General features: G+C 45.9%; 1 protein-coding gene across 6 annotated transcripts in view; it reads right to left on the bottom strand.

The window, feature by feature from the left end:
- Positions 1-15,237, bottom strand: part of TMCO3 (transmembrane and coiled-coil domains 3) — a 58,739-nt gene that overhangs the window by 22,967 nt on the left and 20,535 nt on the right. For all 6 annotated transcript variants that reach the window (XM_030813733.1, XM_030813737.1, XM_030813739.1 and 3 more), the window contains 2 exons: positions 14,721-14,907; positions 3,817-3,934 (listed from right to left, as the gene is read on the bottom strand). In XM_030813733.1, the coding sequence (XP_030669593.1) occupies positions 3,817-3,934; positions 14,721-14,907 (305 nt within the window). The remainder of the gene's footprint in view (positions 1-3,816; positions 3,935-14,720; positions 14,908-15,237) is intronic.

The following is a 15,237-nucleotide window of genomic DNA, read 5'->3' as shown; positions in this document are numbered from 1 at the left end:
AATATCAGATAAAGTGAATTACAAGGCAAGGAAAATTACTAGAAACAAAAGAAATATGGCCAGACACAGTGGCTCACGCCTGTAATCCCAGCACTTTGGGAGGCCGAGGCGGGAAGATCACTTGAGGCCAGGAGTTCGAGACTGGCCCGGCCAACATGGCGAAACCTGGTCTCTACTAAAAAATACAAAAATTAGCCAGGTGTGGTGGCACACGCCTGTAATCCCAGCTACTCAGGAGGCTGAGGCACGAGAATCACTAGAACCCAGGAGGCAGGAGCCGAGATCATGCCACTGCATTCCAGCCTGGGCAGCAGAGCAAGACCCTGTCTTGAAAAACAACAAAAAAAGAAATATTACATAATGGTGACAAGATCAATTCACTACGAAGACAAACTGATCCTAAATGCGTATGTACCAAACAAAAGGGCCCCAAAATACATACAGCCAAAGCTGATAGAACTCAAGGGAGAAACAGACAAATATCCAATTCTAAGGGGGGACTTCAACACCATCTCCCTCAACCACTAATACAACCACAGCAAGAACACGGAATAGTGCAATTAACTGACATATATAAAAAAACTCCACTCAACAATAACAGAATGCACTATTTTTTCCTCCCAAGTGACTTTGGAGCATTTACCACAGACAGTATCACTGGCCATAAAACAAACCTCAACAAATGTAAAAGAATTGAAATCATACAAAATGTTCTCGGGCCACAGTGGACTCAAACTACAAATCAGTAACAGAAAGACATCAGGAAAAACTCCAGATGTTTGGAAATTAAGCAACACTTCTAAACAATCCATGAGTCAAAGAAGTATCAAAGGAAATTTTTAAAACTCATTGAACAAAATGATAATAAAAATACAACATATCAAAATATGAGATGTGGCTAAAATAGTGCTGAGAGGGAAATTTATAGCAGTAAATGCTTACAGTAGAAAAGATGAGAAGTTTAAAATCAACAATCTAAGTTAATACCATAAGAACCTAGAAAAAGAAAAGTAAAATAAACCTAAAGAGAGAAGGAAGGTGAGGATAGAAACTAATGAAATTGAAAACAACAACAAAATGAAAATCAATAAAACAAGGAACGAATTCTTTGTAAAGATTAATACAATTGCCAAATCCCTAGACAAAGACAATGCAAGTTATCAATATAAGCAATGAAACAGGGGATATCACTACAGACCCTGTGGACATCAGAAGAATCATAAAGGAATACGACACAAAAACTCTGTATATATAAATCTGACAACTGAGACAGAATGGAACAATTCCTCAAAAAGCTAAGCTACCACAACTCAGCAACATGAAGTAGATATTCTGAATATCTACTGTGACTATTAGGCAAATTAAATTTGTAAGAAAACTCCCCAAAAGGAAATCTCATGACCCAGAGGGTTTTACTGCAGAATTCTACCAAATATTAAGGAAGAACTGAAATCAATTTTATACAATGTTTTCCAGAAAATAAAAAGAAAGGAACACTTCCCAAAACATTTTGTGAACCTAGTATGACTCATTACCAAAACCCAGAGTACCAAAAAAAAAAAGAGAGAGAGAAGTACACATCAATATCTCTCATGAACTTAGACCCCAAAAGCCTCAATAAATTAGCAAATTGAAGGCAGCAATGTATAAAAACAATTATATACCTAAACCAACAGGGAATTATCCCAGGTATGCAAGGCTGGTTCAACTTTCAAAAACCAATGTTATCCATCATGTCAACTAGCTAAAAAAGAAGGCCGGGCGTGGTGGCTCACCCCTGTAATCCCAGCACTTTGGGAGGCCGAGGCGGGCAGATCACAATGTCAGGAGTTCAAGACCAGCCTGGCCAATAAGGTGAAACCCTGTTCTACTAAAAATATGAAAATTAGCTGGGCATGGTGGTGCACGCCTGTAGTCCCAGCTGCTCAGAAGGCTGGGCAGGAGAATTGCTTGAACCCGGGAGGTGGAGGTTTCAGTGAGCCGAGATCATGACACTGCACTCCAGTCTGAGCAAGAGTGAGACTCCATCTCAAAAACAACAACAACGGCCGGGCGCGGTGGCTCACGCCTGTAATCCCAGCACTTTGGGGGGCTGAGGCGGGTGGATCACAAGGTCAGGAGATCGAGACCATCTTGGCTAACACGGTGAAACCCTCGTCTCTACTAAAAATACAAAACATTGGCCAGGTGTGGTGGCAGGCACCTGTGGTCCCAGCTACTCTGGAGGCTGAGGCAGGAGAATGGCGTGAAGCCAGGAGGCGGAGCTTACAGTGAGCCGAGATCGTGCCGCTGCACTCCAGGCTGCACGACAGAGCGAGACTCTGCCTCAAACAACAACGACAACAAAGAAAAATTAGATAACTGTATCAATTGGTTTAGGAAAAGCAATTGACAGAATCCACCACCCATTCATCATAAAAACTCTCAGCAAACTAGGAATAGATGGGAATTGCCTCAGCTTGACAGAGTGTCTACAATAAACCTACGGCTAACATCGTACCTAACGGTGAGAGACTGAATGCTTCCCTCTGAGGTCAAGAGCAAGGCAAAGATGTCCTCTTACACAATCTTTTTCAACAAAGTACCGGACATTCCAGCCAGTGCAATAAGGCAAGAAGAAACCCAAAAGCATACAGGTTGGAAAGGAAGAAATAAAGCACACGAGACAGGTCCTAGCACCTCAATCTGGTTCCAAAAGAAGTTTCAAAAAGGTCCCCTAATTTTTGATCAGTTGTACTTATTGCTGTAAGAAGTGTAATAAAGGTAGCCTCTGGAGATTAGATGTAAAGCACAATATTTACACACATAAAGTATAGTATATTGGCTTAAAACAAACTCAAGCTTATAGTCCTATCCCACTTTAAGTTTCATAGGGCACCCTAGACTTTGCAACTGTCCTTATTTTCTGGCTGATATTCTTGGAATGTATTTGTACATGCGGCACAACCTACAACTTTCTGGATAAATTAATTCTTCCCATTTGGCTTCTCTCTCCATACGAACCCAAGTAGGTGCAGTTTACGTTTGGTAATACGATGTTGGGAGAATGAAAAGAAGGATCGGGGAAGTGGTAATGATGATGACAGTGACAATGACAACCACACAACGATCGCTCTCATACATGCACACATACCACACATGCATGCAGATATACAACCACACAATGATAGCTCTCATACATGCACACACACCACACATGCATGCAGATATACATGCAAACACACATGCATGCAGACACATGCAAACATAGATATACCCCACATATGCACACGTGGATATCCCCCAGACATACCACAGAACACGGACACACACCACACATGCAGACACATGACCCCCCACCACAGGCATGCCACACATACATGTAGATACACATGAATACATGCACACACATACCACGTAAGCACACAGATATACCCTACACCCACACACACACACACACACAGATACTCCCTCCCCATGCACACATACACCTGCATACAGACACTCCCCTCCCTCCACATCACTACGTTCTGGGCATTTTTCTAAGTATGTTTCTATCTGAACTCATTCATTCCTCCTGACTACTCCATCGGTGGGTACTACCACCCCTACTTGATGGAACACAGGACTGAGGAACCGTGAGGATAAGTCACCTCCCCGTGGTGAGGAGCTACGTGCAGAGCCAGGGCGTGAGCAAGGCAGTACTGCTCCAGGGACTGTGCACGGACGCCTGAGCCATCTGAGCTCAGAACATCCTTTGGAAAAGGTATTAAGTAGTATTTTTATGCACAAGTGATTGTAAACTAGAAAAACAAATTGCGTACACAAAGCATTTACCTAGAAGATGCACTGGCGCCCGCCTGTATGAGAGTCGGCATGATGGCCATGAAGAGCCCGAGCTGCACGTCCTGCGTCACCAGCATGCCGAGGAGCACGGTGCTGTAGTCAATGTCGCCTGTGGGGGGAAGGCATTGAAGACAGGTCTACAGCAACTCAAAAGTATCCAAAGTCAAAATAGTGCCATTTTACACACTTCCAAAATAACTCAAATTATTTTGGCACTTTACTTTTTTTTTTTTTTTGAGACAGAGTCTCACTCTGTTGCCCAGGCTGGAGTGCAGTGGTGTGATCTCGGCTCACCGCAACCTCCGCCTCCTGGGTTCAAGTGATTCTCCTGCCTCAGCCTCCTGAGTAGCTGGGATTATACGCGCCTGCCATCATGCCTGGCTAATTTTTGTATCTTTAGTAGAGATGGGATTTCACCATGTTGGTCAGGCTGGTCTCAAACTCCTGACCTCGTGATCTGCCTGCCTTGGCCTCCCAAAGTACTGGGATTACAGGCATGGGGCACTACTCCCGGCCGGCACTTTACATTTTTAAGAATAGACTTTAAAACCTCTTTGAGAACAAACACTGACGCATTTTAAGATTAAAAATGTTGCAGAGTAAATCATCAGAACACCTTTACTTCTACTACTTACTTGTTATTTATGTAATTATTGAAAAACCTCATGACAAAAAGATGACATGGCAAACAAGACGACAGGCTTGAATAATCACACCAATTTCACTGTGTCCCAGAAACACACAGAGAAGCCTTCGCTTCTCACCTTCACAGCTTCCTTGAGCTACTCCAGGTAGGCCTGACTCAGGCCCCTCTGGTCACGTGGTGTGCTCCACGTGTGCAGACCCACCCAAGCCACTGCACAGAATAAGCCTTCTCTGTGTGACCAACACAGACTTGGTGTCCAAATGGTGCAGACCCACCCAAGCCACCACACGGAATGAGCCTTCGCTGTGAGACCAAGGTGGCCCGGTAGACAAACACTGGCTCACGAGGGCAGGACAGTAGCAGCCATGACTAGCTGAAGAGACCAAGTAACAACTCTGGAAAGAAGAAAGGAAAACGAGACATTTTTCACGAATTCAGTAACTTGCACGAGCCTCCAAAGGTCTCCATTTTCAACGTACAGTTCCGGCTATGAACTCTGTAAATATGCTTCTAAAAATTACATTGTCATTCCCCCAACCCCACCCCAAACGAGATATTTTTTCTTAAAAAAAAAAAAAAAAAAAAAGTGGCTGGGCACGGTGGCTCACACCTGTAATCCCAGCACTTTGGGAGGCTGAGGCGGGTGGATCACCTGAGGTCAGGAGTTCGAGACCAGCCTGACCAACATGGTGAAACCGCATCTGTTCTGAAAATACAAAAAATTAGCTGGGCATGGTGGCGGGCACCTGCAGCTACTTGGGAGGCTGAGGCAGGAGAATCGCTTGAACCTGGGAGGCAGAGGTTACAGTGAGCAGAGATCGCGCCACTGCACTCCAGCCTGGGGGACAAGAGTGAGACTCCGTCTCAAAAAAAAAAAAAAAAAAAAAAAGCTACTGCTAGTAACAGATTTTAAAAGACCAATCGGATAGAAAAGGCTTATTTTAAAAAACCAGCAGAACCACACAAAACCCCTCGATGCCAGCAAAAATCTCTTTCTGGATAGAGCTTCAGGTAATCATTTTAGAAGGCTTGATTTACTTATTGTACAAAATTAAATTTCTGGTGAACAAAATATCTTGGCTTAGAATTTTAAAACAGTCTGAACAGATGATGACGTTAAGCTGCTGTGGCTACAGCTTTGTGCCTTTTAGGGTTACACGATTCAGGAGATGATAAAAATTGCCTCCCAACTAATATTGTCCATGCAGAGGCTTCACAGATCAGCGATTTTCACCCTAAGGCTCGCATGGGCTTGTGGTCACTGCACCTCTCTTTATCTCGCAGCCTTCGCAGGACGGGAGGGAGGCTGCGAGATGAGTCTGTGGGATGCGATGGAGCCGCGGCCACCCCACATCTTCCGCAGATAACACGTTCACGCCTGCGCCTCTTCTATTTAAAAGAAACAAAATCTCTCACTACATCTCACTGTTTAGAGACAGCCTTTGATGATATTACTGCCGGCATTTTGTAAATGTTTTAAATATTTTGTTCTCTTCCTTTGCACCAATCATAATGAACTGGCTGAAATCAACAGACACTCAACTGTCGCCCGCTAGACCATGGGCACTACAGACCAGAGACCAGGTCTTCACCAAGGTCCCTGGTGCAGGACCCCGAGTCCACACCCACAGGGCCTGCGCAGGAAACATCTGCTTGCGAGGGACTTCACGGGGCTGCAGGAGGAAGACAAGTGCTCGGAGTAGTGACGGACACAAAACTTCAGCAGTGCAACCAAACAAGATGAAAATATTACTACACTGAAATATGACAACTTCTCTAATTTCTCAACACTTTCACTATTGTCATCTTTCTGAAATTTGCACTACCTTCTTGTGCTTATCACTACTATAAGCATTTGGATTTCTTCCGTTCTCCATTCCTTTTATTAAACAGTGAAAATATACAGAGAACAAGGAGTATATCAAATGCCCACATACCCACTAAGGAATTTTGCTAAATTTTAAACCTGTAACATATTTGCTTCAGATTTTTAAAGAAATAAAGTCCTAAGGGTGCCGCCAAGGAGGTCTGTAAACCCCTTGATACTGGGCCCCTCTTCCCTCCACCCACAGTCCCCACAAGGAGCTCTGTAAACCCCATGCTGCGGGGCCCCTCTTCCCTCCACCCACAGTCCCCACTTGACCTTATTCTGAAAGTTCATCATCCCCTTGAATGCATTTCTACTTAATGTAACACCTATAGATTTGGAAGCAACACTGAGTTTATTATTTTGTAATATTAAACTTCACAGAAACAACAATTCCGCGACTTGCTGTTTTTGACCACCACTATATCTAAAAATTATCCATGTTGATGCAAAAAGCTCTGATTCATTTTTAAAACTGTTGTAGAACAGACCACAATTTATCCATTCATCTCTTGGTGGACGTTCAGGAATTGCATTTATTCACTAGTACAAAAATGGCTGCATGAAATCCCAGCACTTTGGGAGGCCAAGGCGGGCGATCATGAGGTCAGGAGATCGAGACCATCCTGGCTAACACGGTGAAACATCGTCTCTACTAAAAATACAAAACAAAATTAGCTGGGTGTGGTGGCGGGTGCCTGTAGTTCCAGCTACCTGGGAGGCTGAGGCGGGAGAATGGTGTGAACCCAGGAGGTGGAACTTGCAGTGAGCCGAGATTGCACTGCTGCACTCCAGCCTGGGCGACAGAGCGAGACTCCGTCTCAACAACAACAACAAAGGCTGCACAAATATTCCAGCACATTGTCGGGGAAACCTCCTTTCCCCTCGCTTGCATTTTCACAAGAAGGGAAAATGTTTCCTCACCACTCCTGGCCTCTCACCTGGTCCCACATACATTACTCCCAGAGAGACAAGGGCGCTCTTCCTGGGAACGGATAGAGCCCGTCTTCCTTTGTAAACCAGCCAGCCCACGGCACCTGGTCTCAAGGTTCTCCTGCAGACCTGAGTTTCACAGGGCAGGCCCTGCCCACAGAGGCCTCTGGAGGCCAACGCTGCATGTGGCTGGACGGTGAGTCTTGCTCCGAGGTTAAGAATGAAGCCTAAGAAGCTCATCACTGCCAGGCATGCAAACCACACCTTCTTCACAATCCAGCTGCCATTCTGACCTCCAGGTGCCTGCCTCCTCTGTTCCACTTTCTATGGGTTTTCAGCACAGGCAAGGCAGAGTGGAGTTATACATTTACTGGACTCCTTTGAGGGTAGGGTCCCTCGAAGGGGCTAGAAATCTTGAAAAATAGAAAAGGAGCAGAATTTGGACCAAAATCCATTAAAGAAGAGTGACTGAGCCTGCTGGTGTGGCCAGAGTTGATACCTTTAAGCTCTGGTGAGACAGTCTTAAGTTTGGGCTATATACGAATTTCTTTTTTTTTTCTTTCTTTTTTTTTTTTTTTTGAGATGGTGTCTCACTCTGTGGCACAAGCTGGAGTGCAGTGGTGTGAACTCGGCTCACTGGAAGCTCCGCCTCCAGGGTTCAAGCAATTCTTGTGCCTCAGCCTCTCGAGTAGCTGGGGATTATAGGCACGTGCGACCATGCCCAGCTAATTTTTGTATTTTCAGTAGAGACGGGGTTTCGCCATGTTGGCTAGGATGGTCTTGAACTCCTGACCTCATGTGATCCACCTGCCTTGGCCTCCCAAAGTGCTGGGATTACAGGCATGAACCATCATGCCTGGACATATACAGGAATTTCTAATAAAATTTCAAGCATATGCAGAAGTAGAAAGAAAAACACAGTGCATCTCAAGGAACAAATAATTCAGTTTCCATGATCAGGTAGACTAACCTTGTTTCATACACTAACCTCCACTCTACCCTCCCGAGGGAAACCCCAGTCATCCTCTTAACCATACTTTTCAGTATGCATCTCTAAGACACAAGGCTGGTATCCAAATTGGAAAGGATGAATTTAATGATCCTGTAGGCAAATGAGATTATCTCACATGTAGAAAATCCTAAAGATTTCACACACAAAAATCTATTAGAATAAACCAGTTCACAAAGTTGCAGGGCACAAAATAAACACACACAAGTCAGCTGCATTTCTTTTTTTTGGGGGGGGGGACGGAGTCTTGCTCTGTCAACCAGGCTGCAGTGCAGTGGCTCGATCTCGGCTCACTGCAAACTCCGCCTCCCAGGTTCACGCCATTCTCCTGCCTCAGCCTCTTGAGTAGCTGGGACCACAGGCGCCCGCCACCATGCTCAGCTAATTTTTTGTATTTTTAGTAGAGACGGGGTTTCACCGTGTTAGCCAGGATGGTCTTGATCTCCTGACCTCGTGATCCGCCCACCTCGGCCTCCCAAAGTGCTGGGATTACAGGCGTGAGCCACCGTGCCCAGCTGGCTGCATTTCTTATATACTAACAACGAACAATCTGAAAAGGAGATTAAGAAAACAATTCCATTTACAACAGATCAAAAAGAATCAAATACTTAGGACAAAGTGAACCAAGGAGGCAACACACTTATACACTGAAAACTTAAAAGCATGGCTAAAAGAAATGAAAGACACACTTAAATAGAAAAATATCTTGTATTCATGGACTGGAAGACTTAATATTGTTGAGATGTCAACACTACCAAAATTACAACTACAAATCCAATGCAATTCCTATCAGAATCCCAACGATGTTTTCTGAAGAAATAGAAAACACTGTCCTAAAATGTATATGGACTCTCAGGTGACCCCAAACAGCCAAAATAATCTTGAACAAAGTTGAAGGATTCACACTTCCTGGTCTCAAAACTTACTAAAAACTACAGTAATAAAACAGCAGCATTTGGAAATCATAGACTGCATTTCCACTTTTTAGTGGTCACCTTTTTTTTTTTTTGAGACGGAGTCTGGCTCTGTTGCCAGACTGGAGTGCAGTGGTGCAATCTCAGCTCACTGCAACCTCTGTCTCCCGGGTTCAAGCGATTCTCCTGCCTCAGCCTCCCAAGTAGCTGGGACTACAGGCACGTGCCACCACAGCCAGCTAATTTTTGTATTTTTAGTAGAGATGGGGTTTCACCATGTTGGCCAGGCTGGTCTCGATCTCTTGACCTTGTGATCCACCTACCTTGGCCTCCCAAAGTGCTAGGATTACCAGCGTGAGTCACTGTGCCCAGCCAGTTACCTTGTTTTTAAAAACAATTATTATAAAATACTTTGGATCAAGAAAAAAGGTACAAAGCATGTCATGAACAACCAGAGCCATCACTCAGCTTCTGAAAGAAATGTCACAAGCAGCTGACTGCCCTGCGTCCCTCTCTGATGGCATGCCTTCCCCATCTCTGGCACAGTCACCCGGCCACATTTGTCATTCTCAAACACTTCTTCTTGCTTTTAGTATAAAAGTTTGCATGTATGTAAAGTTCAGACTTTAAACACATAAACATGTTGTATTCCACATCTTCTATCTTTCCCTCCATGCTATGGAAGTAATTCACATTTGCTTCTGCAGCATTCCAATGTATGAATACATCTTAACTGTCCAGCATGTTACTGAATATTCAGTTGATTAATTTTTTGCTATTAAAAAAATGCTGTTTTGAATTATAATAATTTGCAAGAATTTTCTAGGATATGTATGTAGAAATGGAATTTTCTGATTGCAAAATTGTTCTCCAAAGTGGCTGAACCAATTTACATTCCCATGGAAAATGCTTAGATCTTGCAACTCCACATTCTTGCCAATGGTAGATCAGGTTAAAAATGTCTGCCAGGGCCAGGTGTGGTGGCTCATGCCTGCAATCCCAGCGCTTTGGGAGGCCGAGGCAGGAGGATTGCTCGAGGCCAAGGTTCAAAACCAGCCTGGGTAACACAGCAAGACCCCCATCTCTACAAAAAAACTAAAAACTTAGCCAGGCATGGTGGCACATGCCTGTCATCCCAGCTACTCACAATGCTGAGATGGGAGGATCGCTGGAGCCAGGAGGTTGGGGCTGCAGTGAGCCAAGATCGAGCCACTGCACTCCAGCCTGGGTGACAGCAAGACTAGATCTAAAACAAAGCTTAGCAGCAAGCTCGTGTGGATGGCGTCGATCTCAGTCCCATCAGCCTGCACCCCCGAATACTAGCGAGGCTCATGTCTTCCTGTTTGTTCATCATTTAGATTTCTTCTCCCGTAAGTTACTTGCTCAGATATTCTGTCTATTTTCCCATTAGGTTACTTTTTGGTTTGGATTTACAGACGTTCTTGATACATTCTGAATATTAATCCTTTGCTCTAAACAAACAAACAATAAATAACTACAGGAAATGTCTTCCTCGGCCGGGCGCGGTGGCTCACGCTTGTAATCCCAGCACTTTGGGAGGCCGAGGCGGGCGGATCACAAGGTCAGGAGATCGAGACCATCTTGGCTAACACGGTGAAACCCTCGTCTCTACTAAAAATACAAAAAATTAGCCAGGCGTGGTGGCGGGCGCCTGTAGTCCCAGCTACTCGGAGAGGCTGAGGCAGGAGAATGGCGTGAACCCGGGAGGCGGAGCTTGAAGTGAGCCGAGATTGCGCCACTGCACTCCAGCCTGGGCGACGGAGCGAGACTCCGTCACAAAAAAAAAAAAAAAAAGGAAATGTCTTCCTCTGGCCTGTGGCTTATTAAAAAAAAATGCCTTTCAATAAAAGTTACAGTTGTTCCCATAGTGAGGTTAGTATGAAAAAGAAAGTTACAAAGTCAAATGTGTCATAAGTATCAGTATTTTCTCTTTTGAATTCTGCATTTTATATTTTAAGGAATTCTACCCTAAGGTTATAAGGATATTTTCTATTTCCTTCTCCCAGTTCTAAAGTCAAGCTAATTTCATTTTCTTCCGTTTGGATAGCTAATTCCCACTCCTGGTGACTCGATCTCCCCGGCTTCTCTGCAGCGTGTGGGCTGTGGGCCCCGCTCCCCAGCTCCATCTCAGCCTGCGGTGCTGCTATCCACTGTGACACCCCCAGTCTTGAGAGCCAGCGGGGGACTCCTCACCTCAAATTAATGTTGGCTATTCTTGGCCTTTTGGTACCCACTGAATTTTAGGATCAGTTTCTTCAGTTTCATGAAAAATCCTGCCAGATTTTTTTTATTGGAACAGCTATGAGTTTATAAATTTGGGGAGAAATGACATCTTTATGAATGGAGTCTTTTTATGAACTCCATGAGCATAAATTCACTCCATTTGTGACTTTATCCTCAAAGGTCACAGCTCTCTTTTGATAAGTTTATTCCTGAAGCTTTTTTTTCAAATTACAATTTCTAACTCTGCTGTGGGTATATTACACATTTAACATGTCTAATTGTAAATTTCCTTTCAGTGTCCAAGTCCTTGAGTCTAACTACCTCCCAAACATGCAACCCTCCTATCTTCTTACTATCTAGAGTTTTAGCCTGGCCTTTAAAAAAACAAACTCAAACACCTCCTTTTCTAACAGTCATAACTGACTAAATTTATCACCTTCTAGCCCCCTCTATCTCCCTGCCCTCCTTTTCTAACAGTCATAACTGACTAAATTTATCACCTTCTAGCCCCCTCTGTCTCCCTGCCCTCCTTTTCTAACAGTCATAACTGACTAAATTTATCACCTTCTAGCCCCCTCTGTCTCCCTGCTGCTTCCACATCCAGCTCTGCCTCTGCAGAGCCTGGGTCCAAGCCCTGTGGGGACTGCGGGGTGGGTGGTGCTCTGGGGTCTTTGCACATCAGAAATGCCTGCATTTCACCCCCTACTCTTGGATGGTACTTTCACTGGGCACACATAACTTGTCTCCCCAGGGTGTGGGTTACCTATCCGCTATCTCGCACCATCTGACGTTGCCAAGGAGACGTGTCCTATCAGCCCATTTATTTGCTGTTCCTTTTTAAACCACCTGTCTTTTCTGCCAAGTATTCAGATGTTCCCTTCTACTTCACACTCTGCTGCAGAACATGACATGCCTGGGTGGACTTATTTCCCCTTATCCCATCAGTGTTGGAGATGGGCTCCTGTCTCGAGTTCTGAAAACCTACCAGGTCCTCTTTCCAATCCCAGCACCTGGGGCTCCAAGTCTATATATACTGACTCTCTCCATCTACACTCCAGCCCCCTTCCAATCCCAGCACCTGGGGCTCCAAGTCTATATATACTGACCCTCTCCATCTACACTCCGGCCCCCTTCCAATCCCAGCACCTGGGGCTCCAAGTCTATATATACTGACTCTCTCCATCTACACTCCGGCCCCCTTCCAATCCCAGCACCTGGGGCTCCGAGTCTATATATACTGACCCTCTCCATCTACACTCCGGCCCCCTTCCAATCCCAGCACCTGGGGCTCCAAATCTATATATACTGACCCTCTCCATCTACGCTCCGGCCCCCTTCCAATCCCAGCACCTGGGGCTCCAAGTCTATATATACTGACCGTCTCCATCTACACTCCGGCCCCCTTCCAATCCCAGCACCTGGGGCTCTGAGTCTCTATATACTGACCCTCTCCATCTACACTCCAGCCCCCTTCCAATCCCAGCACCTGGGGCTCCAAGTCTATATATACTGACCCTCTCCAACTACTCTCCGGCCCCCTTCCAATCCCAGCACCTGGGGCTCCAAATCTATATATACTGACCCTCTCCATCTACACTCCGGCCCCCTTCCAATCCCAGCACCTGGGGCTCCAAGTCTATATATACTGACCGTCTCCATCTACACTCCAGCCCCCTTCCAATCCCAGCACCTGGGGCTCTGAGTCTATATATACTGACCCTCTCCATCTACACTCCAGCCCCCTTCCAATCCCAGCACCTGGGGCTCCAAGTCTATATATACTGACCCTCTCCATCTACACTCCGGCCCCCTTCCAGTCTCAGCACCTGGGGCTCCAAATCTATATATACTGACCCTCTCCATCTACTCTCCAACCCTCTCCATCTACACTCCAGCTCCTGGGGCTCCAAGTCTATATATACTGACCCTCTCCATCTACACTCCACCCCTCTCCCTCTCCAGTCCCGGCCCCGGTGACTCCGAGTGTATATATACTGCTGATTTTGAAGTCTTTGTTAAGCTTCTCTGTCCATAAGTGCAGTTCACACTGTGACTGTTGAGTCTGTCAGCTCTTTTCCAGCCACGGATTTCTTCACAGGTGTGGGTGTTCCCGTGTGCGGGCCACTAAACCAGGAGCTGTTTTCGTGCATCGTTCCTGGTCCCCACTTGGTCTTTTTTCATTTCACTCAGCCCCCGACCCTCCATCCCTGTCCGGTCTCACAATGGGGCTGACCCTAGGACCAGCCCACAGGGATGCTGGGACCAGCACGGAGGAGGCCCATGGCCAGGGCCACCCATCCAGCGTCTAGCAGGGAGGCTGCATCCGTGTCCTACTGGCACCTCAGGCCCAGCAGAAGGCCGCAGATTTTTAAAAAGTTTTCCCTGCCTCCTTTCACAGAGGGATGCTTCCCAACTGCCTGTCACACAGTGAGGGCACGTGTGGGTCCCACATGCTCCAGCACCCTGCTTGGCCGCCCATGGCCAGCTCTGCTCAGCCTCTCAGTTGCTGGCACAGAGCCTGTCGGTTTACAGGAGAGGTCAGACACACCTCTTTGGTTTTCTCTTTCCGTATTTTCTCTTCTATGCCTGTGTGTTCTGTGCAGGGTGAACGTCAGACTGAAGTGACTGACATTTTGACCCCGTATTTTACTTTTACAAAATAAGAGCAAAACAGCGACAGCTTACCCAGTGGGTAGGAAGGCTATCAGAAACAGCAACCTGCCAAGCCTCCCCGCATAGGGACACGGTCCTGCCTAGGCTCCGAGCAAGTCAGCTTCCACTAAACAGTCACAACTTAGAAGCGCCAATGTTTCATACATACGATGAAACTAAGGCCAAAGCCAAAGAGTCGGGAACACCTTCAGTTACCAAAGCACCTTGACTTCACGGAAGAAAGTATCAAAAGTGTATCAATTCCCAGTGCCTGCTAGAATTAAAGCAGCAAAACATACGCAACTTCCTAAAATCCACCAATTCCACAGGTCATTTTCCAATGCTGACTGGTTTTTCAAAATCTTGGTCCAATTTCTCTCTGGCCCTCAATCAATCCCAACGGGCATTTTTCTTAATCAAGCGCAGAAGTGGAGGTTTGGAGGAGCTGAGTTCACAGGGACACCGTTTCCTTACGGAATGTAAGCCCTGGTATCCACCATAGTTAGGAAAGTCCTAAGAGGGGAAGTAAGACTTTGCAGTTTTTTCCTCACAGGCCCTCAGCTGTGAATCCAAGAGTCACCTACACGCGAGCATGAATTAGACACGCACTCAGAACATGCCGTCACCTACCTTCTTTGTCACCCCGAGCACTACCCACGAGGAACCTGGACACGAGGGGTGTGCTCGACAAGGACAGACACGTGGAAATGAAGACGCTCTGCGTGGGTCTGATCCGCAAGAGATGACCCCACAGCAAGCCAAATGCGATCATTAACAGTGTCATGTAACAGGGCCCTTGTAGGGAAATCTTCCACACCTTAAAGAGAACACAGTGATTCACATGCTTTTTAGTGACAACAGGCAATGACCACACCACAGACTTCATGCATTTCTGCATCCAGGAAAGGAGGCAGAACTGAGCTTTTGTGAAGCAACGCTGGGGTCATCATCTGAACACGGTGAACACTCACACAAGGCTTCCTCTGTGCCAGGCACTGTCACAGGGCTGCACACACACAACACACACACACACTGTCTCCCCACGTGTGTAAATAAAACTGAATCCTCAGAACAACTTGAGCTCAAGATGACAATTTCCCCCACTTTTAGATGAAGACACCGAGGCACACACAGCTTAAGGGACTCG

Source organism: Nomascus leucogenys, chromosome 5 (genome assembly GCF_006542625.1).
Source record: "Nomascus leucogenys isolate Asia chromosome 5, Asia_NLE_v1, whole genome shotgun sequence".
Taxonomy (NCBI): Eukaryota; Metazoa; Chordata; class Mammalia; order Primates; family Hylobatidae; genus Nomascus; species Nomascus leucogenys.
Note: the sequence above shows the minus strand (reverse complement) of the source record. Positions and strands in the feature narration are given on the sequence as shown.